Genomic DNA, 26,013 nt, shown 5'->3' on the forward strand with positions numbered 1-26,013 from the left:
TATAAGCACGTTGATTGATAGTGACCTTGATTTCTAAAATGCATATATATATATATATGTGTGTGTGTGTGTATGTATATATATAATAATTAATATATTTAATATTATATTATTATTTATATTTACGATATAATATTATTTAATAATAGAGATTCATATATTATGTAATATAAAAATTAAATTGTGTGAGTGTGTGTGTATACATGTATATATATATATATATATATATATATATATATATATATATAAACTATGTCGTATTATCATTATCAGCGTTATCCTTTCATGAAAATGCACACAAATTTGATATTCCATCTTTATTCTCGTATTTGAAAATAATTCTAATAACTTGGATGACAATTTTTATACTTATCTCATGTCATTTTAAAAAATGTCGGTCAGCAAAGGAAAAAAAAAAAGAAAAAGAAAATTACATTGCTAGTATTTTATCTAATATTATAGTTATGTTAAATAACGCACGAACGTTATAGAACATAACACCTGACACACATACCATTTTCATAGCTTCGTTTCAACTTCGCATTAATAATTTTTCTTGTGTTCTGAACGATATATAAAAGCGTGCAAATATCGTAAAATATAAGGAGTAAGTAACGAACGTTATCGCGCTGAGTTTATTCAGAAACTCAGATTTCCACGGGCATATATACATACATATATACATACATATATATGTGATCATGTGCGAATAATATTCTGCTTGTAGATCTTATTCTCTTGGTGTCTTTTAGTCATGTGGCTTTTTCTTTGTTCCTACTCATGAAACGTCTACGTGAGACATCGGATTGTCAATCAATATTAATTATTATCAATATTATTGTTTACTTCATTTAAGTTTTCTGTGTATATATATATATATATATATATATATATAAAAGAAAAGAAAAAAAAATCTTATGGTAACATATAAAAATTTAATCTAATCGATTGAAATATAACAATTGAGATCTATTATGAAACACTCGTTAGATCATATTTTATTTTTTTATTATTAATCACTTATTATCATTTTCGAAATGTGTATTTATAAAAATTGTTATTTGTAATATAACGAAATTAATTGTTTTGTATTACAACAAAAGTATTTATATCAATGGATAAATCAAATTGTGGTTGAAAGATAATACAATGCATAATCAATATTTATGATAAATTCTTTAATCATATTGTATATTTATTAGTAATAATTTTTCGAAAGAAGAGAAAGAGAGAGAGAGAGAGAGAGAGAGAGAGATTCATCTTCAAACGAAATTTATAAATATTAATATACTCACTTAATATTTACAATGAACATTAAATTCCTTGAAGATTAACATATATAATAAATATATATATGTATGTTTGTATGTATGTGTGTATAATGTAACAAAAGTATGTCAGTGGATCAAATGGATTCACCATTATCCATTTTCTTATCAGAACTATCGTAAGAAAATCGAACATACGAATCTCTTTATTGCACGCGTTATATCAAGATAAAAATACTCTTTCTAGATCGTGCGAAAAAGTCTCTTGGAAAAAGAAAAAATTCCAAAGAATGAAGAAGATTCTGAGAGAAATAACTTCATAAAAAAAAAAAAAATAATAATAATAATAATAATAATAATTAATAAATAAAAAAATATAAATAAAAAAGAAACAATGGAAACCAAGAAAAAAAAAAGAGAAAAAGGAAGAAACTTGGGAACTCGAACGAACTCAAAAAAGTAAAGGTTTCAAAGAATGGTGGTTAGTTATGTCATTAAGGGGAAGTTACAAAAAAAAAAGATGTAAAAATAAGAAGTGAATCGCAATTGTTTAATAATAATAATAATAATAATAATAAAGAGAGAAAAAAAGAAAAATAGAAAAGAAGAGAAAAATGTACGAAGAACGAAGAAACTTTAATAATTCGCGAAGAAAATCATTTCCGGAGCAATGGAGCTGGGCAGCACGTAACCAGTTTAAAGCTCATAGCAATGGCGAGCCAGCAACATCAATATAGACTTCAACTTAAGTCACCTTTTTACAAATGCCACGCCTCGCATTTCTGCATAATCACGGCTGTTGTCATTCTCCTTCCTTCGATGCATTCTACCTACACCCCATCCCCTCCATCCTCCTACACTTAACTTCTAACTCAATCTCTCTTTTTTCCTCTTTTCTTTTCTAATTCATATATATGTATATACACAGGAAAAGTCAAAAGTTCTTAAGCTATTTTAAAAATAAATTATAGTTTTACGAGATCTCTTTTTAAGACGAAATTTTCTTTCTTTCTCTGAGAGTATAAAAATTACAAAGTTATAAATTATGTTTATAATTGCGAAAACGAAGACGAACGAAGATTTATCGATTGTTAAAAATCATCTAAGAATTTTTTTATTTCTTTTTTTTTTTTTTTTTTTTTTTTTTTTTTTTTTTTTTTTTTTTTTTTTTTTAAATCACCCTGTACGTACATACATACGTATGTATTTACAAGTTAACTATACTACTGTATCATATATCTTTTTAGCCCTTCCAACTTCTTTATCCAGACCGTATAATAAACTCTCCTATTTCTAGGATAAACGAGATTATAACAATGATCGATAATGATATATGTAACTAATCATAAAACGAACAAGAAAACTTATGTTTTGATATGATTGGCTCGAATATTTCCTTCGAGAGGTTAAGAACCTTTTCCTTTCCTTTCCTTTTCTTCTGGTATAGCTGAAGTAAAGATCGAGTTATGGCCTTTTAAGTTAACCAAGGTCAATCGTAGTACAACGTAGAAAGTATAAGATATATATATATATATATATATATATATATATATATATATATGTATCATTCGAAAGTTGTGTTCTCTTAGTGATTACTATCGTCATGTATAACGAAATAATTCATATTTTTCGATACATAGGACCGACCGAAAGTAATTTTATAATGACTTTAATAATCGATAATTACTCTTTCTCGAGAAATTTTTGAATAATCTTGTATTGTAGATTAGTTAATTTTGAAGGAAAAAGGAAAAGAATTTACGAAAAAAAAAAAGAAAAAAAAATCTCAAAAATGTGTAATTGAATTTTTAAAATTGTTTATAGGAAATAGTTTGATTCGTCTAGGAACTTTTGATCTATTCTCTGTATGTGTGTGTGTATGCATATAGTATTATATTTCTGTTGTTGGGGAATAGCATGACTGTTCACTCATGACGATGAATAAGAAGGAAGATGAAACATAACTTTTGATTCATAACCATTGATCATTCTTATTATTATTGTCTAGATCTATCAATTGAACTATTACATTGCCATCTGATCTGTACTACTTGACATCTATTTAATGATATGTGTCATCGGTAAAAATTAAATTGAACTTGTAACTTATTCATTATTTTATTTGACTTTTATAAAGAAGATTATCTTTTGAGAAAAAGAATAATAAAATAAAAGAAAAACAAAAGAACAGAAAGAAAAAATGAAATTGAGTTGATAATCATGAACCAGTTTCAAAATAGACAAATCGTTAGATCGGTCGATGGATCGATCGTTCTTTTGGATCTATGCCAAATCCTTTGTGAATCGAGGACGTCGAGGAAATCTTTTCTGGAGATCGAGATAGACGTATCGAGTTAGTTGGAATACCAAGTGACTTTCGATGATCCTCACGTTGATGACCTTGACCAATGAACGTGGGGAATGGATGCGTTCACTTTTCGAATATGTATCTTTTTGCATGATCAATTCTATATTTGTTTCGTTCGTTTTCTTCTTCTTTTTTTCTCCCTATCTTTTTTCTTCTCTTTTTTCTTCCTTTCTTTCTTTCTTTCTTTCTTTCTTTCTTTCTTTTTTTTCTATCAATAATATATTACGCTCCTTTATCATTTATGATTTATTCATCCTTACATATGCATACGTCATTAACATATATCGGATCTATGAAACTATTCAAAACGTTATACACTTTACTGATGATCATCATTAAAATAAATCAATTATTCATTATAAATTTTCATGCTAATGACTAAGCGAAAAATACACCGTCTAAATTCGATTTTATATATATATATATATATATATATATATATATATATATTCGCAAATATAGAAATAAAAAATATATACTAACTACTAGATATTAAATTGAATTTATTACATAATATAAATTTATATCGTCGTTTAGAGCCTAAGACGGAAGGTGATACATGGCGTTCCTCGGTGAATGTCTCCACCGACATTGTGTGTATATATTAAAAATAAAACAAAATAGATAGAGAGAGAGAGAGAGAAAGAGAGAAAATTTGATAAAACAAAAAAAACATAATGATCATATAAAAGACATTTTAAAGCAAATGTGTGTGTGATATATATATATATATATATATATATATATATATATATATATATATATATCAGAAAATGAAAATCGTGCGATTGGCGTCGCGAAAAATCAACGAACGTGATCCGTTCATGGTCGATGATACGGCATTGTCCATAAATAAAATGTCGCTGACGTGCTGCGTGAACATTCGAGGAGAAAACGTAAGAACAAAAGGTCAAATCCGTGCTCAAAAAATTAAAAGGCATTTCGTGCGTCGAATATTGAATCGCATCGTTGGACACGTGCGCATTACCTTTTTTTTTTCGTCAACAAAAATTTTGTTTTATATCTTTTTTTTTTTCTGAATGAGACAATCAGAGAGAGAGAGAGAGAGAGAGAGACAGAGAGAAAGAGAGAGAGAGAGAGAGAGAGATGCAATTCGACAAAAATATTCATCGCGAGTCGTTCGGACTGTTGTTCGGAATCGATCGAGCATGACGATTGGCCTACATCTCGACCAACGTAATCGATAAGGAACAATCTTATCGATTGTCCGAATTTTTTATCAGTTCTCTTATTCCTCTTCTTCCTCTTCTTCTTTCTTTTTGTTCGTTGCTTATTTTTTCTTTTTTCTTCTTTTTTTTTTTCTTTTTTCTTTTTTTTCTTTTCCTTCGTTTCATCCTACCATCAAAAACTTCTTAGATTTCCTTTAATCTCTCGTACGATTTCTAGTCGTCCTTGTAGAAGGACAACATTAATAAGGTTCTTATAACGTGGAGGATCTTTTAAATAGCACCTAAATACCAGCTCGCTCGAGTGTGAAAAAAATGTCTGTCTATCTCTGGCTCTCTGGTGGGAGCGCCAGTGTAACCACCGCTCGAGTTTCTTCTCGTAATTCACGCGACGATGCGCTAGGCTAAACAGGATTTCCATCGAGATCTGGAAGCATGTTATGTTGCGCAGATAAAGAGAGAGAGAGAGAGAGAGAGAGAGAGAGAGAGAGAGAGAGAGAGAGAGAGAGAGAGAGAGAGAGAGATGTTCATGTGCCGAGATTGGGTGTACTGGGTGTCACGTTTTTAATCGAATGATTTTATGTAGAGACGAAGAAAAATAAAAATTATTAATGATATAGATGTTACACACAGAGTTTAAAAAATTTTTTTTTTAATATTTTTAAGAAAAAAAAAAAAAAGAAAAAGAAAGGAACTTAATTAGTTTGTATCATTTAATATATGGAGAGATTATGTGCACTGTAGCTGCATAGTGAGAAAAAGGAGAAAGAAATGTACACGTGGAGAGATTGTATGTACTCGGTGTCACGTTTTTATCAAGAAAGAGAATAATTTCATTTAATATTATAAGTAAATATAAATATTCTTTTTCAATGTTTTAAAAATTAACAAAAAAAAAAAAAAAAAGGAATGATTTTTATATATTAGATTTCTTCTGATTAGTAATGATTTAGATCAAGAAAGTATCCATCAAGTTTCATTCGAATTTTTATAGAAAGAAAGGAAAAGAGAGAGAGAGAGAGAGAGAGATATTTCGTGTGTACTGGTTTGTCACGTTTTTATCAATAATATCATTTAATATCATTAATGATATGAAGTTTTTGAATTGTAAAGGTCTTTCCTTTTTTTTCTTTCTCTTTTCTCTTGAAGTAATATTAAAAAAAAAAAAAAAATAAAAAAAAAAAAAAGAAAAGAAAAAGAAAGAAAAATGATTTATTTTGTTTAATGACAACATTTATATTATTATACATATTCGTTCGAATTAGTAATAATTTAGGACACCATGTACATGACGAAGAAAGTGTCATTGCCTTTCATGAACGAAACGTTCGACTTTTCCAGTTTATCTTGTTCATGATTTTCGATAATTATCTTGGTGAAATCTCAAATCGAGATCTTGTTCTCATTCTTCTCATCTCTTATAAGATAGATCCTCCCGATCTAATTCGTAAACTAGATGGAATTAAATTGAAGATGATCGTGATGAAAAATCGTGTCACTAAAAGATAATGATAAGTCGATTCTTAAAAAAAAAAAAAAAAAAAAAAAGGAGAAAAAAAGAAGAAAAGAAACAAAAAGAAAAGGAGAGAAACATTTAGAATGCAATAATTATACCTAACGAGACATTACGAATTGGAATAATCATTGCAAATGGCATTGAGGTTTCTTACGCATACGGATGGAAGTCTTGTTAAGGTATAAAAAGGATTGTAAAAACAGAAACTTTTCGTCGTTGGCTCGATTATCTATTGAAATACGAATAAAAGATATAATTCTCAGCTTGGTATAGTATAAGCATTTGAGATAGTATGACTCATTGTCAATGTCGTCTTTGTCGTAAATGCACTGATTATGTCAAGGTATTTGAAGCGAACTCGCGGTAAATCCTTCAATGTAATCTATCGATTATGCGTGTACGTTTCTAACAAGACATAAGAGGGAAGATTATAATGTATTTTTCCAAGAGTCTTTTAATTGTATATAAGTACGTACATAAAGTCGTAGTATATAGATTAAGTATTTACGTATATATGTCGATAATATTATTTTCTTTTTATTATTATTTTTTACGTCATTGTATCTCATTTATTATAAGTGATTCTTAAGTATTAAATTTTTCATTATTAATAATTAACTTTTAATATAGTATAATATAATTTTTTTTTTTCATGTTATTATATATATAAAGGGAGAGAAAGAGAGAGAGAGAGAGAGAGAGAGAGAGAGAGAGAGAGAGAGAGAGAATCTTGATAAATTTATTATAAAAATAAATCAATGTATATATATATATTTAGATAATTATCGAACAGATACTATAGTACGAGAGGAAATCTATTTTCATTTTATATATATATATATATATATAAATATATATATAGGTATAAAATTGTTACGTTCCGATTATTATCGGTGAGATCGGACGATTTTATCGTACACATAGCTTTCACGCATTAATTCACGGATCGAGGAAAGAAGTCTCTACTTGTTTATAAATCGTCAGTTGTTCGACTAATTCTATGAAAAAATTCTGATTAAATTATTTTAGAACGAATTAATCGAATCTATTGATCTCAAGAAACAATTGTAATTATAATGATGATTTTCTTTTTGTTTCTTTCTTTTTGTTTATCGTTATTATTTTTAATTATCATTATACACGTAATCGAAATTCAAATAGAGAACTTGAAACTCGTCAAGGTCGATATAAAAACGATTAAGATAAATCAATAGATCGGCAATCGAATCACGAATCGCATGCAACCTGCAACGTTTGGTACACACTGATGGACTCGCATGGTTAATGGCGAACGACGATTTGAAAAATTTTGTAGATCAATTTCGTAGATAATGATCTATGATTAAAATAAATGATAAAAATATACATATATAAATTTTTTAATAATTTAATACCATGTCCATATATAATATATATCAAAACACGAGAAAACATGAACCAACGATCAATTTGTTTAATCAAAAAAAAAAAAAAAATCAAAAATTCTGAATAAATTATGTCTACTGGTATTAAAAAAATAATGAATCAAATTTTAAATAAAATTGAATCTGTATAAATAAACAAATAAATAATAATCCTTTCTATAACTACGCGTACAATTTTATTTAGATCAATACGTGTGTGATCGTATTAACAACTTTTATTTTTAATTTTAAATAATCAATCATTGCTGTATAAAATTAATCTTATTTATAATAAAATAAATGAATGAGTAAATAGAAATGGGAAAAAAGATTTTTCTTTCTTTTTTCTTTTTTCCATATCTACCATAACTTAAAAATTCAACTTAACTGATAATAATTTTCTTTCCAACTATTATACAAGATAATGAAATTTATTTATTTAACTTAATTATCTTTCCAATCGTTGCAACGTAATATAGAAATTTATCGTTTAATTTAATCGTCCGTCAAATTCTATCAATATAATGAAATTTATTATTCAACTTAATTATCAATTTAATTAAAATATAAAAATATAAAGAAATATTAAAAAAAAAAAAAAAAAAGAAAAAAAAAAATGTAAGTTGTCATTTGTATTTACTTTATAAATTTATCCTTTAATAAACGTACTTATGAAAAATAAAAGATTCTTCGGATCGTCGAAATTATGAAAAAAATAAAAAAAATAAAAAAAATAAGTAAATAAACAAAAAAAAATAAAAAATAAAAAGATATTGAATTTCGAGAGATAATGTCAATTGCATTAAGGTGTCCGTAGCTTGGTTACGTACTTACAGTTAAGAACTGGTTCTTCCTCGTAACGTCGTAGATCGCATCGTATTTATCGTGATTTCTACGGATCCATCGGAGCTAAACTTTTCTGTATTTCTCTCTTCGACTCGCATCATCCCTAGGCATTTCTCATCTCTTTCTCATATCTCTTTCTCTCTCTTTCTCTCTCTCTCTTTCTCTCTCTTTCTCTCTCTCTCTCTTTCTCTCTCTTCTTTCTACTAAAGGATTCGAATGAGAACTCTTACAAACAAGATTCTTCTGAACGCGTCTCCTTCCACCTGCGGATCTCCTCTCTCGCGGATCGCCTTTCTCAAAAGGCACTTATCTTTACGGCAGTCGACCTCGTCGCGTTACCATTTGCTATAAACAGTTCAACTATCCTTCTAACTTAATGAGAGAAGAAGAGAGAGAGAGAGAGACTCTGTCTCTTTAAATTTGATTAGACTTATCGATTTTCGATAATTAATTAATTCTTACAAGTAAAAAATACTTTAACTTTATTCTACTAAAATATATATTCTATATATATATATATATATATATATATATATATATATATATATGTATATATATGTATATATATGTATATATATACAAAAAAAAATAATCTAATGATGTGAATGAGAGACTCCATTTTTATCTCTTTAACTAATTTCAACGTATCGATTTTCGATAATTAATCAATTCTTATAAGGAAAAAAGTTAATTTAATTTTTATATTGCCAAAAAAAGAAAGAAGAGAGATAACTCATTATTAATTCTTTTTATCATTTATATATAAGGTGAAATTTATTGTGAACGAAAAAAGAGAAAGAAAGAAAGAAAAAGAAAAAAAGGATTTACAAAACGATCCAACATATTCGTTTCAACTTAAAGAATCTCTTTTTCCGCTCTTCATCGTTTCTTTACATTTTCGATAATCGATTTTTACGAAAGCAAAAAAAAAAAAGTGAAAAGAAAAGGAAAAAAGAAAATAAAAAGATAATTTACTAATCTTTTCATCACTGATATGATGAAAGATTGATCGTTCCAAAAAAAAAAAAAAAAAAAAAGAAAAAAAATAGAAATCTCGAAGACTCTCTCTCTCTCTTTCTCTATCTTATTAAACAGAGCAAAGAAATTCAAATAAAAGGAAGAATGAATTTGGTATTTACTTATAAAAGTTGAGAAAACCAAGGAGGAATATACCGGATTTAGTTATCCCATGAATATTCAAACGATCGATACCATGGTTTCTCTTGGATACCATATAGAACGAAAAGAAAATAATCTCTCCCTCTCTCTTTCTTTCCTTCTTTCTTTCTTTCTCTCATACACATACGATATCGTCAAGGATGATGTAGAATCTTTAGATAATTCTATACAGACATACGTATACGTGTACACACATCATGTAATATACAAAATGTGTGTATGTGTATGTGTGTGTATATATAGCATACATATATATACATACAAGACCAAGAACATGTTCATCCTCTTTTACCAATGTGTTCCATCCTTCGAAACGAAAAGCAGATCACCTCACCACAGATTCGGATAAGAAGGATGGGTCTACAAGCTTAAACATCGGAGCCTGTGATGACGAGGATGATGATGATGATGATGATGATTATGATGATGATGAGGAGGAGGATGATGATGATGATGATGATGATGATGACGAGGATGATGATAATGATAATGATAATGATAATGATGATGGTGGTGGTGGGGTCCAATCACGGCTCGAAGCTCATGACGAAGAAGAGGTGCAGAAAGAAAGAGAGAGAGAGAGAGAGAGAGAGAGAGAGAGAGAGAGAGAGAGAGAGAGAGAGAGAGAGAGAGAGAGAGAAGAGGGAACGAGCCAGCTCACCTTGGCGCCCATGGTATGCGCCCATTGGCGTCCACTTCAAAGGCGTAGTAAATATTTCTTCATCCCAACTGATCGTACGACTTTACTCGATAACATTAATCGATCGATCGATTGTTTTTTCTTTTCTTTTTTTATGCTTTTTTTTTTATTTTTTTTATTTTTTTTGTATTAATATGACACAATGGATAAGATTTATCTACGTATTTCGTTGAGATATAAAACAATTTGATTATCATTGTAAATGATGTAAATTTTAATTATGTATTTTATATATATATATATATTTATTATAATTTATATTTTATAATATATAACAATATTATCTTTCTGTGAAAGATTTTAGATTAGCGGATAATCTTAGATTCTTCTAGATCTGGTAAATTAATGTGAATCATAATCAGACATATTTCGATTATAGTTTGCAAACGTTGAGAATAATTACATATTGCTGTTTTTACTTCCTTTTATATATATGTATATATATATATATATATAATTTTAAAAGACTATCTTGTTAGATCTCGATGAAAGATTTCTTAAATCCGACTTGTTAAATCCATGTGGATCATAATCAGACATGTTTCGATAACAGTTGCATATTATGAGAATAATTATATATTACTTTTTTCTTTTCTTCTTTTTTTTTTGTTTTCGTTTTTATATAACTTCAAATTACTTTATCTTCCTAGATCTCGATGAAAAGGATCTTCCTAGATACAACGTGCTAAATAGATCCATCATAATCAGATGGATTATAATCAGAAATAATTCGATTATTGTAGCAAATTATGAGATTAATTAATTCTATATATAAAATTTGAAATGATTTTATCTTCTAATGATCTTAGTGAAATGTCTTAGATCTATCATGTTAAATCCTTGATGTATAATAATCGTATATAATTCGGTTATGGTTGCAAAATTATGAGATTAATTATATATCGTTTTTTTCTTCATGCAACTTAATCTTCCTAGATCATGATGATGAAAAGTTCCTTTAAGATTCAACGTGCTAAATCCATGTGGATCATAATCAAGACATATTTCGATTATGATCATAAATTATGATGAGAATAATTAGTTACGCATTGCTTTTATAATTTTCTTTTTTTCTTCTTTTTATTAATAATTTTCTTTACAATCTTAAACGTCTTCATACACTTAGATCTCGATGAAAGATCTTCTCAAATCAAACGTGTTAAATCCATGTGGATCATAATCAGTATAAATGTACTCTTCTCATCGATATGCGTTGTGTAACTCTTACTCTTCAAGCACTTTCACTTACGGATTCAGTGAGCATATATATTTGTTTACACACTTCGTATCTTCGCCTTTCGTTCTAATTCTCTTTTTGTATTATTTTTCTATTCCCTTATTTTTCTCTTCTTCTTTTTTATTCTTTGTTTTTTCTTTCCTCCCCTTTAATTCGAAGGCACATGAAAGAAAAGGGGGAAAAAAAAGAAACGTTCTTCTTTCGGCATATCGTGAAACCCGCATTCCTCGACTTATTGCATGCGATGCATTTGCAAGATGCGTTTCAAACCAGCTACACCGGTTATCGTCGTATTCATAGTTCTACGTTTGCATTAGTATCATCCTAACAAGAATACTACATACTCACATTTGTTATGATTCCGTCGTTCCTCTTGCCAGAGTCAATCAAAGGTCTCGTGATTTTGTTAAAGATACTTTTTTTTTCCTCTTGCCCCGCGTCCCTGCCCTCTCACACCTCTCAATTAACGAATCGAAAATGCATTTTAAATTGCATAATTTTTATCGAATTAATTGCAAAACTCGAACTTGTGTGAACATTCATAGAAGAGAAAAAAAAAAGGAACAGTGATTCATATAGATTCTTCTATTTCATTTTTTATTTTTTTTTTCTTTTTTTTTTTTTTTTTCTACATTAACGATTCGGTATTCATCGTTTTAAATTGCATCGCGTTATCGTTCAAATTAATCGCGCGACATAAGCGAATGTGAATATTACGAGGAAAAAAGAAGAAATTATTCATAGAATTTTTATTTTTCTTTCTTTCTTTTTCCTTTTTTTTTTTTTCTCTATTTCTTCTTATTTATTCTCTGTTCATTGGGACAAATCGTACGTTGCAATGCATTTAAAATTATGTCGGATTATCATTAGAACTAATTTTTGTATATTTAAAGAGTAAATTTAATATTCAGAAAAAGAAAACAATATTTCTTTTAATTGTTTTTTCTTTCTTTCTTTCTTTCTTTCTATTTTTTTTTTCTTTTTTCTTCCAACTTGTTCAGATGTTCGTTTCGAAAGAGAAGACACGTAGTTGTTTCTGTGCTTAATTAATACGCCAGGCTAATTAACAAGAATCACACGTGCTAACGAAAATATGGGAAATGCTATTAATTTCGTTCTCTTTCTATTTAAAATTTACATGCGTGTATATATATATATATTTATTTATTTGTTTATTTATTTATTTATTTATTTATTCATTATATAATATTTGAAATCATCGTTGAGTTTGAAAAAAAAAATGATGCAGCTGCATCGGGGACAGTGCACTCTTTAAAAAGTAATAAGACGCATGCACTTGGAGACTTTTGCTTGTTTACTCTTGGAGTATGTCATCGATGCACGCGTGACAGGCAGACCTCGTGAGAACGTCTGGTAATAATGATCGTAAGGATTGAGAATAAACAGAGTCCATTTTTTTATCTTCCTTTTTTATTTTTCTTTTTCTTTTTCCTCTATGACATCACACACAACGCACGCAGTGATAATATTTGTTAACAATGTTTGTTATTTAATATATATATATATATATATATATATATATAAAACTCATTAAATATTTCTAATTATTACAAAATTAACGATTCATAAGAGAACGATATTTACCTAATCATTTATAATAAATCCTAAGTAACTCGTAAATGAACTTTTTTCCTTTTTCTTTTTTTTTTTTTTTTTTTTCATTTTTTCTTCTTCTTTTTTTTTAATATCCTTACGTCTCAACTCGTTGCACTTTAATTCTTATTATTTAATTATCAACATTATTTAACTAACTTTAACAGTAAATACTACAGTATATATCAATATATTTTCGCAATAATTGATAGTCGAACGACCCACCTGTATATTGCTACTGCCATCCTCATTCTAAACAATTTCTATTGTAATCGATCTCACACGCCCGTTCGTTCTATCGCGTACCTTTTCAATTGCGATGACTATAAAAAGACAGAGAGAGAGAGAGAGAGAGAGAGAGAGAGAGAGAGAGAGAGAGAGAGAGAGAAAATAAGAAACAACACAGACATTCCTCGAAGAAAATTCCTGTAGGCGTTCATCTTTTCAACTTTTTTTTCTCCCCACTCCTCCTCTTCCTCCTCCTCTTTCTCCTCTACTTCCTAATCCACCTCTCTATTTTCTTCTCTCTCTCTCTCTCTCTCTCTCTCTCTCTCTCTCTCTCTCTCTCTCTCTCTCTCTCTTCCTCATACACTCAATCTTTCTCTCTTTTTTTATTCAACGAAGAGTCATCGATCGTGCATACCAAGCATGATTAGCCGACTGAATGCAAGTTACGTAAGATGAGCTATGGTATGTGCGGGTACATGTATAATATTTAAATCGATGCATTTAGCAAGTAAATATGCAACTATTATTTCTGTCTACGTTTCGCAAATTTAATATATATATATATATATATATATATATATATATATATAATAAAAAAATAAATGTATATAGTAAATATTATATGTATACAATACATTGATAATAAATAAATAATTGTGTATTGTACAATTTGACAAATAAAAAAAAAAAAATAATCTAAAAAATATACGAAAAAAATTGTTTTCCTTTAAAATTGATCTAAAAAAAAAAAAAGGAAAAAGAAAAAAAAATCCCCCACCTACGGATTTTTCTGACCCAACTAAAAACTTTTAGGATAATCCAGTACTTAACAATAAAAATATATTCGCATCTTTTCTTCCTCGAACATTATATATATATACACACACACACACACACACATATATATATATATAAAATACATTAAATTTATATATGTATATATATACATATATAATATATGTTTATGTATATATAGGATCAAGTGATAAATATTCTTTATGAACGATGAACAACATCAAGGATATACATATATGTAGAGATATACGTTGTACGTGTCACACATAAACATATTCTGGACGTTGGTATTGGTATTTACTAAAGAATGCGTTTCCTTCCTGTCGATATGTATACCAAACATGGAATTACGTTATATATTAGCCGTGCTACCTGAGCCATAAGTACTTCTACTTACGATTAATATGAATCACGTTTCGTCGTTGTTGTCATTGTCGTCGTCTTCGTCTTCGTCTACGTCTACGTTGGACTCGGTAAAGATTCCGTTCGAGTTCATCAAACGTGAAGACAGAAATGCCGGTGAAAAGTGGACGAAGGATCGGCGTTAATTTACGACGTATTTTCTTCTGGAAATCCTTCCATCGTTTCATTGAATCGAGAAGAAAAGGTTTCTTTTTGTTTTTTTTTGTGCGGGTTTTTTTTTTCTTTTTTTCTTTTTTTTGACACATTGAATCATTCTTTAGGAGGAGAAATTTTAACGATCATTCGATGATCAACAAATCATTAACGATCATTCCATAATTAACAATCATAATTTAGGAAGAAATTTTAATGATCATTTGTCAATCTTTCGAATTAGTTTTAATTTTTTTTTTTTTTTTTTTTTTTTTTTTTTTTTTTTTTTTTTTTTTAATAAAGTTTACATAAGTATTTAGAGAATTAGAAAATGGCAATGTTTAACGTATTTTAATATGCGATTAATAATAATTGTAATTATCTTTTTGCTATTATTTCTATTATTTTTTTATCTAGATGGGTGTATCGCTTACGTAAAATATTTGATATCACAGTTTTTTTTTTTAGAATTCTAATCGATTGAAAACAATTTTACACGTATATATACATATATATATATATATATATATATATATATATATATATATATATGTATTGTATACAGTTGTATATTCATTAGTCGGGGGTCTTTAAAAGATACTCAAGTTGTCGTTAAAAATAAACGATAAAATAATGAACGCCATTGCGATCTCTTTTCCTATAAAAAAAAAAAAAAAGAAAAAAAAAAGAAAAGAAAAGAAACAAAAAAGAATCCATTTCGAAATGTCGTCCGATTTCAATCGATCTCCGTCGAATGTTAGAACTGTCGCTCGCTTGGATTTTTAAACGTTAGAATTTGAATAAAAAATCAAATAATTTCCTATATAGCATCAACAAATAAATCTGATTTTTTTTTATTTTATTTTTAATTTTTTTATTTTATTTTATTTTTATTTATTTATTTATTTTTTTTTTTTTTTAACTTGAAACCAATCTTAATTGATTTCTACTATATACATACATATACATTTATTTTATACATATACATATATATATATATATATATATATGTGTGTATGTGTATGTGTGTATGTACACAGGTAAACATTTGGTGTTGGTGACGGATCCAGAGATCGTTGAGGATGCATATGCCTTTGACAATCCTTGTTTCAAGGATGCCACACCAGCAGTCGGAAGGATTTCGGTGGATAGATCGATATCAGTGGTCCCTGATACTCCTGCTAAGGATTCGACACGTTGGTCGACACCATGGACGTCGTTGGGAATTGGCTCGACCAATCGTAACGATAAAAGGAGAACCTTAGACGACTCGTGCCTTGGTGTAAGCTCTATTTATATTTTTTCTTTTTCATCCTTTTTTTTTTCTTTTTTCCTTTTCTTTCTTTAAATAAGAAAATAATAAACCGATCGTTTAATACAATCGCCCCTCGACGTTGCTTTGTTATAGGATGCTCGTTAACATCAGATTTCATCGAGCTAATGAATTAATAAAAAGAAAAGAAAAGAAAAGGAGAGAGAGAGAGAGAGAGAGAGAGAGAGAGAGAGAGAGAAGGAAAAAAAATTTATGTAAAATCGGTGTCGATTATTATCGAATAAGGTATCGAATTGAACACACGGATATTATGACGTGTAAACGAACCCCTTTCACCCACCTCATTCTCCCCACCCCATCATCGGTGTTCCAATACATGCATATATCAGGATAACATAACTGTGTTTATACGAGACCGTTGTTGTTATGTTGGATAACTTATATACCATACATATATATATATTTATATATATATATATATATATATATATATATATTTATATATATTTATATATGTATGTATGTATGTGTCTACATACAAGATTATGTACATAAGGGTCGTTTGTCGTTGATATTGATGCCGATCGGTCGTAGGACTCGCTCGAAATATGTACGTCTAGAATTTCATGAAACGAGAATGTAATGTACCTAAGACGTCTCCTAATTATCTTTTTAAATTTTATCGATTGCGACCGAAAAAAAAGAACAAAAAAAGAAAAAAGAGAAAAGGAAAACAGTAAAAGAAATCTATGTAAAGAAAGAAATGTTTATTTAAATATATTTTATTCTTAATGATTTATTTTCATCGTTAACGTGTTAAACAGCCAAAAGCTACCAGAGTCAGTGTAGTCAGTCTAAGGAGTCGAGATTTCACCGGACTTGGATTCAACGTTTGCGGAAACATGAGAGAAGGGATCTTCGTTAAAGATCTTCTACATCGTGGACCAGCCTCAGAATCTGGCCGAATACATCCTGGTAATTATTATTTTTCTATCCTTTTTTTGCTTTTTTTTTTTTTTCTTTTTCCTTCCAGAAAAATATATTGACAAATCAATTTGGATTGATTGGCCAAGAAGAGGTTAATTAAATCCCAAATGGATTCATGTTAATCCAGGTTAATTGGATCGGTTCATTGGTTCATTACAAATCATTACAAATTTTATTATTAATCGTTGATTATCAAATAGAACGAAGAATCATTATGAAGACATTTTCATATTTATTCGTTCCTTATTTTTTCTTTTCTTTTTCTTTTTTTTTTTTTTTTTATCGATCAGTGATAAATATTTCGACTTGTATTTTTAATTTATAGTTATGTAAATAAGTATATGTATTCGGTTTTATTGTAAATACAGTTGTTTTTTTTCTTTTTTTTTTCTTTTTTTTTTTTTGTATAAAAAATGCAGATCGCTTTTTTTTGGAATGAGAATATCAAGACAATGGCGTACATACTTTCTTTCGAACGGATAACACAATTAAATTGTAATATCACGTAGGGTTTTATCTTGGAGTCATTTAAGTCTCCTTTATTCTCTTCCGTGAGAAATGATCTATATACCTAGATTCCTCTTCTTCTTCTTTTTTTTCGTTACATATAAAAAAAAAAAGTGAAATTTCATTAATTCTACGTGTATATATGTACACATATATCTACAATAGAAAATGGAAAATATGATACTTCCTATGAATACATTTAAGCGTTAATAATACATTAACAAATGAATTATGTTGTGCCTTTATCATTTCTTTTTTATTATTATTATTATTATTATTATTATTATTATTATTATTATTATTATTTTTCTCGAATTTCCTCAGGTGATCGGATAGCAAGCGTGAAAATTAGCTTCCGTAATATGGTCTACGAGGATGCTCTGACGATTTTGAGTTATGCATCACCATACGACGTTGAATTGGAAGTAGAGAGCGGTGGTACCGGTTCAAAGCCAGCGACCTTATTGAAAAAGACAGTAGGTCCGAGTCCAACAAGAATATGTCATCCGCTTTATAGAAGTCAATCGATTCCGGAATTATCGCAGGCTCATAAAAGCTCAGCCAAAAGATTGTTCATAGCCGATCCGAACGAGTCGGTGGGTTCGAATTATTCGACGATGAATTCTACGTTGAAATCATCGAAATCGACTCCTGGTAGTCATACTTTGGAGAGACGTCACGACGAGGCGAAAAACAATCATCATAAGTTTGGTATAAAGGTATTGCCGGCCCTCGACGGTACCGTTCACCGTATCGAGAATCAGAACGAGCATAATACGAATTTAGAACGAAGGCATTCGAAAAAGATGGACGTTGAGAAATACATGTCTACCAGCGGTACGACTGTTAACGTATCGTCCGACGTGACGTCGGAAAATGTTAACAAATTACGTTCGACGGAACCGAAACAGCGTACGGAAAATCTTTCGAATGTTTTGAAATCAAACAAGCGTAACTTAGAAATGAATGGTATTGATGTATTGGACAATTCTGACAAATCTACGAGCGAATCGATAACAATACCATCGGAGGTACCGGCTGAAGTTCACAATGCTGCAATGGCAGCTCGTAGAAATAGGAAAAACAGTTCGGAGTTATTGAATTCACCAAAGGTCTTTACGCAGGATAATTCGAATGACATCGAAGATCTTAAAAGTCCACCAAAAAATAAAAGAAAAGCACCGGCACCTCCGAAAGCTAATAATTCGAGCATAGATCAACAGCCGGACATTGTCGTGCCAATAAAGAAGATCGTGTCAACATCTAGATCTCACGATCATGAGAAAGAGGACGCGATTGATAGTATCGCAGATTATACCGAATCCCTGAGCGATTATGTGAACAAAGTAAGGGATATTACGGATGACACGGAATTACGTAGATCCAGGCTCGAAAGTAATATTGTTCATAGAAGAAATTCCGAGTCGGATACGGACAGCGAGGTTCAGAATAGTTTTACCACGATCGAGTTGAATCCCGCTGATATAACGATTCATCGTACACCGGTACCCGAGGTGAACGACGACGAGGAAGATGACGTTTACAGAAAGGCCGCGAGCTTAGGTGATTTGTCCAAGTACGAGAATAAAACGTCGACCCCATTGGAAAGGGCTCAGAGTCTTGATATGACTGATACCGGTTCGAAAAAAAGGAAGGCACCATTACCACCGGAGGATATAAACGAGTCGACCGAGGATCTAACCAAGTTGGATCAGATTGATACCTTTGATAAATGTAAATTGAAGAAGTCAAACGAATGGGGCACTTTGGAGGATGTTCTTTGGACTAAGGAAGAGGAAGATGATAGATCGAAAAAGCCAAGGACACGTAAAAAGAGTAACAGTACGTTAGAAAGATCAAAGTCAGCTGTAGAAATAAAAATGAAAGACGAATTACTATCACCGGTAACTAATGAAAGATTGGACGACATTCAGGCTGATGTTAATGAAACGAGTATAGAGTTGTACAATTTGCCTCTTAGCAAACGTCTAACCCAAGAATTTATACACGCCGAGAGAATGTTCAATCCCGACGAAGATAATTCTTTGGCTAGAATCGTGAACGACGGTATGGTTGTTAAGAGTCCAACGTTGGAGGAGATGGAATTAGATTTCAGGCAAGCTAAGCCATTGTCAAATGATGACGATGATGACGATAGGGTCGTCATAGTTGAGGAAAATGATTACGACGAGAGTCCCGTCAATGAAGATTTCAATAGAGCTTTGCGTTATTTTGAGATGCATGCCGGTAAATCACCGACAATTTCTAACGAATCTACGAAAATTAATTTAACGCGTTTGGACGAATGGAGAGAGGAAAGTTCACGTTTGTCAAACGATGCGACATTTTATGCTGGTAAAAAGGCAATTATTGAAGAACCAATAACGAAGATTCTCGTTGATAAAAAATGTCGTGGTTGCGAAGAAAAACATTTACAACATGAGCACAACTGTAAAAAACATTCCATCGAATCTGTTAAAGACAAAAGGTATCATAATGATACCCAGGAACGTAACAGGCAATCAACCTTAGAAGATAAGAGCTTCGAACCTGTTCATTCTGTAAATGTAAAAGAATTGAGCGTTGGACGATCATCCACTCCAACACATTCCAAAGTTCATTTTTCCAAAACCGAAACAGAAATTTCTAAGACGCAAGGACTTAAGTCCAATAACGAGTACAATGTCGATAATAAAGAACATTCAATTTCAACGTTTCACGTGCATAGATCGAAATTCGAAGAGAAATCTGATCAACGTGAAAGATATTCACCTGTCAAGTCGAAATCTCCTACGGAATCATTGCTCGAGTCGCATTTTACAAAACGTAATGTAAGTGTCTCTAATAACAAAAAACTCGAGCGAAATGACGAAAGAGAGGAAGAAGAAGAAGAAGAAGAGGAGGAGGAAGAGGAGGAGGAAGAAGATGAGTATGAATTTGGATCTAATGTCACAGTCAACAGCAAGAATCTCTCATCTCCTAATAACGATAGACATAATATCAGTAACGTTAGTGTCTCCAGTGGAGAGAACAGTGAAGATAGTGGACTCGTTAGGGAATCTATTGATTATAATTTACAGGAATCAGAAAGTCGTCCACCTTTACCGAGTACACCGATGCCAAACAATCCACAAAAGATGACATATATTACAGAAATCAAGGTTTCAGCTAACAGAGACAATATTCATGATCTTGACACTGAAAGCGAAGATGTACACTCTGTTATGGGGAATAATAACGGAGAAGCTAGAAAGTTAGCTCATCATGAGATCACTGTTACATCCAATGGGAAACCAACATCTGGAAAAAAACCACCAGTTCCTCCTAGAAGATCGGATATAACGAAAATGGCTAAAGAAGATAAAACGGAGAAGCATGTAGTTTATGTTTCGGAATACAAATCTACGACTGGCAAGGATTCACAAACTTCTGATATCAATCTTGCTGATGAGAAACAATCTGAAGCTGCTAATAAAAAGTTTGAACATTGGATCTTCTTAGGTGATAATAAGGATCAAAATCGATGGGGCAATGGTAGTAGTCAACCACAATCTGTTACGAATATTATGTTATCTTCTGGGGATGATAAAATGGTACATCAATAAGAATACATCTTTGAATGAGATGGACAAGTTTAAAATTTCATTTAATATTTTTAGATCATGCAATAATGATCAAAGATTGGAATAATGTAAAAATATTGTATGTAAAGGGAAAAATAGTAACAAATTTGAAAATATTATGTTAATTAGATTTTCTTAGTGAGAAATAATGATCATTGATATGTCGTCTCATGGTGCCTGTACTCAAATGTTTATTTCATAAAAAAAAAAGAAAAAAAAAAGAAAAAAAAAGAAAAAAAAGAAAAAAAAAATACTTAAAAGAAAAAAACATAAGTATACTCAGGAATGCGAATATCTGAAAGTAAATACTTTATGAGAACTGAGAACAGAATATTGATAAATAATATTTTAGCACAATGAAATATATTTTTGTATTTAAATAATATTGAGTCACGATAATAAGAGTCTGCATTTATATGATGAGTTTCTGTACGAATGCGTGTAAAGTGTTTTAATAATCTCATGTGAGAATGATCAGTGAAAAATATTTTAATTAAGTATTCAGATGTAAAAATTCTTTCAAGTCGAGATAAAAAAAAATGCGTGTAGAAATAGTGCTGCTTGTTTATAAAAAAAAACGAAAAAAAAAAAAGAAAGAAATAACAATACACGGTTTTATATTTTATTTCTAATGGTACTTAGTATTAAATAATTTAAGTCTTTTTTTTTCTGTTTTAGTTTTTGTTTTAATATCAATGATAACTTTTATTTATTGACTGATTTGTAAAAGGAAGATATAAAGGAAGGATACGTTGAGAAAATATGTGTAAAAAATATTGGGCACAAAAAAAAAGACATGAAAATAAATAATAATGTCATGTGCCATAAGTAATCGTTTATGTGGCAATGAATAAGTGTATAGAACACAGGAGATATTAGAATTTGAAAAATTATTTAAAAAAAGAAAAATCTGATTTAAAAAAAAAAAAAAAAAAATTAATAGACAATGTGCACAGAAAAACTGCACAAATTATTGATATAAGCTTTTCTGTTAAGTATTATTATATTATGTACATATATATATTGATTACAATTTTAAATGAATTTATTTTTTTAAGAATTTAATAACATTTGTATAATCAAATCTTTTGTTTCCTATATATTACGTATACAAGTTTTTATGGTGTCAACAAAGTCAAATTTTAAGAGAATGATCTGTAAATGAGATATTAATTTGTACAGCTATTCTTTTCAATATTGGTAATGGGGTTTATAGTTCATAAGTTGCATTATATTTTTATTTGATCAATTTTAATTTCTTATATAGGGTTGCAAAATCATACATTATTTTATAATTAGTTGTTTTTCTTCTTAATTAAAAATATTTTCTATCTATCTAGAGAAAGAGAGAGAGAGAGAGAGAGAGAGAGAAAAGATAGAAAATTTATCAAAGAAAAATTGTTTCCCATTAATATACCAATTATGAAAAAAAAAAAAAAAAAAAAAAAAAATGTATTATATGATTAGCAACAAAATAAAATGATGTAAATAAGTGTAAACCAGAAATGAAAATATATTGCTGCTGTTGATATAGAGTTATATATAGAGAATAATGCAAAGATATAGTTATATTCTGCATTTTTAAATAAAAAGATAGATTAAAGATAAAAAGAAAGATATTGATTACAAATGTAAAAAAAAAAAAAGCGAAAAGATTTAAGCTGTAACAAATTCTATCTATGACTACTCATTACTTATTCAGAAAAAGTAAATACTCAAAATGTATAAGAAGATAAAAAAAGAGTATGTTTTATGTTTGATTGCATTTTATAACGATTATTTTTTAGAATATCAATTGTCAATATATATATATATATATATATATTAATTAATTAATTACATCGGTACATCAAAAAAGATCACATTTTTTATATTATACAAACATGTTATTAATATTCGAGAAAAAAAAAAGAGATAAATTCTATATAGTAATTTATTTTGCACAACGGATATATTAATTTTGTTTATAACATAATTCATTAAAATATGTATAAATTTTTAATTAACAAAGTGTACATTTTTCTTTAGATATAAAAGTTGGTGCAATAGAATATATATTTTTATACTTTACACAAGTTGTTTTTTGTAACAATATTGTTATTTTTTTGAAAACAAAACAAATAACATATAATTCAACTTTTACTATACTGTAGTTATCTAAATTTAATAATATAATTTGCTCTCATTGTACGAAATAATTTTATATGAACTGAAAAGAAATTTAAACAAAATATGTCTTATAGAATATAATATACAATTAAAGTGTTAAAGGATTAAATAAGTATTATCACTTATAACATAATTATAAGATTTTTAATATCACAGATATAAAACAAGTATATATACATATACATATATATATATATATATATATATATATATATATATATGTTATATATATATATATATATTATGATAAAATCCAAATACAATGCAAACTTATATTACTACCTCTTATTGTACTTGTCTGTGTGCATAGGTATTTAGATATAAACACGTCAAAAGAGTATGATATGACAATATTATAAAAGATTAAGATAAAGAAATCTTTTTTTTTTTTTCTTTTTTTATAACGCAGAAACCATTTTTGATTATTTTTAATTCTAAATTTTATCATTGTTCACTTCTGTTTTGTATAATAACATTTAAATTTGTGCATGCTAATATATAGAAGTATTAATACGTTTAATATTCAGTCATTGGTTATATTAACAAAACACTTAAATAAACTTCTAAAAAGATGAAATATTACCAAACTAAAATATTCCATGTACATACAAATACATAAGTCACATATTATTATTTGTAATTAGAAGACATTAAGGATAGTTTCGAAAATACTTTTCGTATTTTCTTCTGTTTTCCATATGTATCATTTTATACATATAAAAATATGATCACTTATTTCATAAGATATTTCTTTACAAAGCTTGTTAACTTTACGTAGCAGACTGCTTATAATTTTTTGTACTCATAAGCTTTTTACCACACATCGCGCATATAGATTTTTTATAAGCGCATGACTGACAATAATGCGAACCTACTTGATGAACCTTTTGTCTGCATATTCTGCAAGTCTCAAATTTTGCAGTATACGGATTGAATCGTGCCTTGCTCGCCGAAAGGGCTTTATTTTCTCCAACTTTTCGACCACCACTTTCCACTGTATTTCTAGCACCAGATTTCCATGGATCTGGTGTAATAACTTTTCCCAATTTCTTTTCACACTTTTCACAAACCATTTTGTCAAATCTGTTAGTTGAATAATCGGCAGATATAAAGATCTGGTAATAAAAAAAAACAAAAATCATTTTATTTGTTTTTCTAGAGGTTATGTTCTACAGTAATATTATTAGAAGAAAAAAATTCACACTTACGTTTATTTACATCGATTGTATTTCTACGAAGATATCAATTAATTCCATTAATTATAAATAGAAATATATTCGTCGTTTTTACAAACAAAAAATATATATACACAAACTTATCTTTCGTTTGTAATTACGTATTACGTATATTAAAAGACAACGAAGGACGCTTGAGGATGCCGGTATGGTAGGAGAAAAGAAAGGGTGGGGATAAGAGACTCCGCCAATCAGCTTTGCTCGTTATACTACGTACTAAGTGAAGTTATGCACAACTTATTACTATGAACTCCTGACGATAACTTCAGTTTAATTGATTTCATTAATATACTAATTTTTATAAGAAATAAATAATTATATATACCAAAATTGATTTTAATTCGGGGAAGTAAAAATAAAATTCGATTTATGCATTTTTTCCTAAGTGTTTCAGCAATGCAAATGATTCCTTAAAAAAAGTCCCTAGAATATAATAATAGTGAATAAAAAACTTGTGAAAGTGAAAAAAATAATGATTGGATACATAGAAAATTCGACCAATGAAAATCTACCATAGATAAACGTTTCCTCCATTGTTAAGATGCGATGACGTATTTCATTATAGAAATATCGTGTATATATATATATATGTATTCAATATTAAATTACTATATCAAAAGAAATATTATATCATATTAATTAATTTTAATAGAACATTAGGAAGGACAAAAATAAAAAAAAGGAAAAGAACAAAAGACGAAAAAAAAATTCGACGAATGAACAACGTTCATAGAAAATAATACCGTCCATAGCTGCTACATGATTGGTGTATTTTAATTTAGTAATTTTACGATGTTCGATTATCTTAAAATTATTGAAAAGAAATATTACAACCGACGTTGACAATTTCCGAATAAAGATTGAAAAATAATTTAATTAGAATTAAGTTAGGGATAAAAAAGAAATATAAGAAAGAAAAGAAGGTGATCCGAGGATAAGGAAGGAAAACATGATGAGAGCGAATCATAGGACGATTGGCAAGTTAGATACAAAAACCGACGCAAGGAGGCGCTGATGACATATTTGATGGCGCGAATGGGCGTACTTGGTAAATTTATCATAGCCATAAGAAGGGAAACAGCAAAATAGTGGTGGTGGTGGTGGTGGTGGTGGTAGTGGTAGCGGTCGAGATAGTGGTAGGGGTGGTAGATAGAAGAAGAAGAAGAAGAAGAAGAAGAAGAAGAAGAAGGAGGAGGAGGAGGAAGAGAGGTGGTAGAGTAGGAGTGTAAAGAGAGAGAGAGAGAGAGAGAGAGAGAGAAAGAGAGTGTGGGAACGAGCGAGAGTGAGAAAGAGAAAGGGATAGGTCTCTCGGGTAGAAATTTC

The 26,013-nt window shown here is 29.1% G+C and overlaps 3 protein-coding genes across 14 annotated transcripts in view; 2 read left to right on the forward strand and 1 right to left on the reverse strand.

Moving 5' to 3' along the window:
• Positions 1 to 22,228, forward strand: part of LOC124432721 (FK506-binding protein 5-like) — a 35,602-nt gene extending 13,374 nt beyond the window's left edge. Inside the window, exons 1-4 of one of the 2 annotated variants that reach the window (XM_046981833.1) lie at positions 14,594 to 14,948; positions 15,937 to 16,178; positions 16,994 to 17,144; positions 17,988 to 22,228. In XM_046981833.1, the coding sequence (XP_046837789.1) occupies positions 14,855 to 14,948; positions 15,937 to 16,178; positions 16,994 to 17,144; positions 17,988 to 21,268 (3,768 nt within the window). In that variant the 5' untranslated portion in view covers positions 14,594 to 14,854 and the 3' untranslated portion in view covers positions 21,269 to 22,228. Of the gene's footprint in view, positions 1 to 14,593; positions 14,949 to 15,936; positions 16,179 to 16,993; positions 17,145 to 17,987 lie in introns of those variants that run through there. The other variant, XM_046981832.1, reaches the window with a different exon arrangement.
• Positions 22,229 to 24,057: 1,829 nt separating this feature from the next.
• LOC124423548 (cysteine-rich PDZ-binding protein) lies at positions 24,058 to 24,851 on the reverse strand. The gene is made up of 2 exons (XM_046961375.1): positions 24,664 to 24,851; positions 24,058 to 24,570 (listed from the first exon to the last, which is right to left on the reverse strand). The coding sequence occupies exon 2, from the start codon at positions 24,526 to 24,528 to the stop codon at positions 24,226 to 24,228; it is 303 nt and encodes a 100-aa protein (XP_046817331.1). The 5' UTR covers positions 24,529 to 24,570; positions 24,664 to 24,851; the 3' UTR covers positions 24,058 to 24,225.
• A 1,054-nt stretch (positions 24,852 to 25,905) lies between these two features.
• LOC124431831 overlaps positions 25,906 to 26,013 on the forward strand; it is a 58,084-nt gene continuing 57,976 nt past the window's right edge. For all 11 annotated transcript variants that reach the window (XR_006944141.1, XM_046980171.1, XM_046980244.1 and 8 more), the window contains exon 1: positions 25,906 to 26,013. This exon is cut by the window's right edge and continues 226 nt beyond it. The gene's annotated coding sequence lies outside the window, so the exon portion shown is untranslated.

The sequence above is a fragment of the Vespa crabro genome, chromosome 1, assembly GCF_910589235.1.
Source record: "Vespa crabro chromosome 1, iyVesCrab1.2, whole genome shotgun sequence".
NCBI lineage: Eukaryota > Metazoa > Arthropoda > Insecta > Hymenoptera > Vespidae > Vespa > Vespa crabro.

Coding starts and splice junctions, on each gene's coding strand:
- LOC124423548 (XM_046961375.1), bottom strand. CDS start 24,528: ATGGTTTGTGAAAAGTGTGAAAAGAAATTGGGAAAAGTTATTACACCA.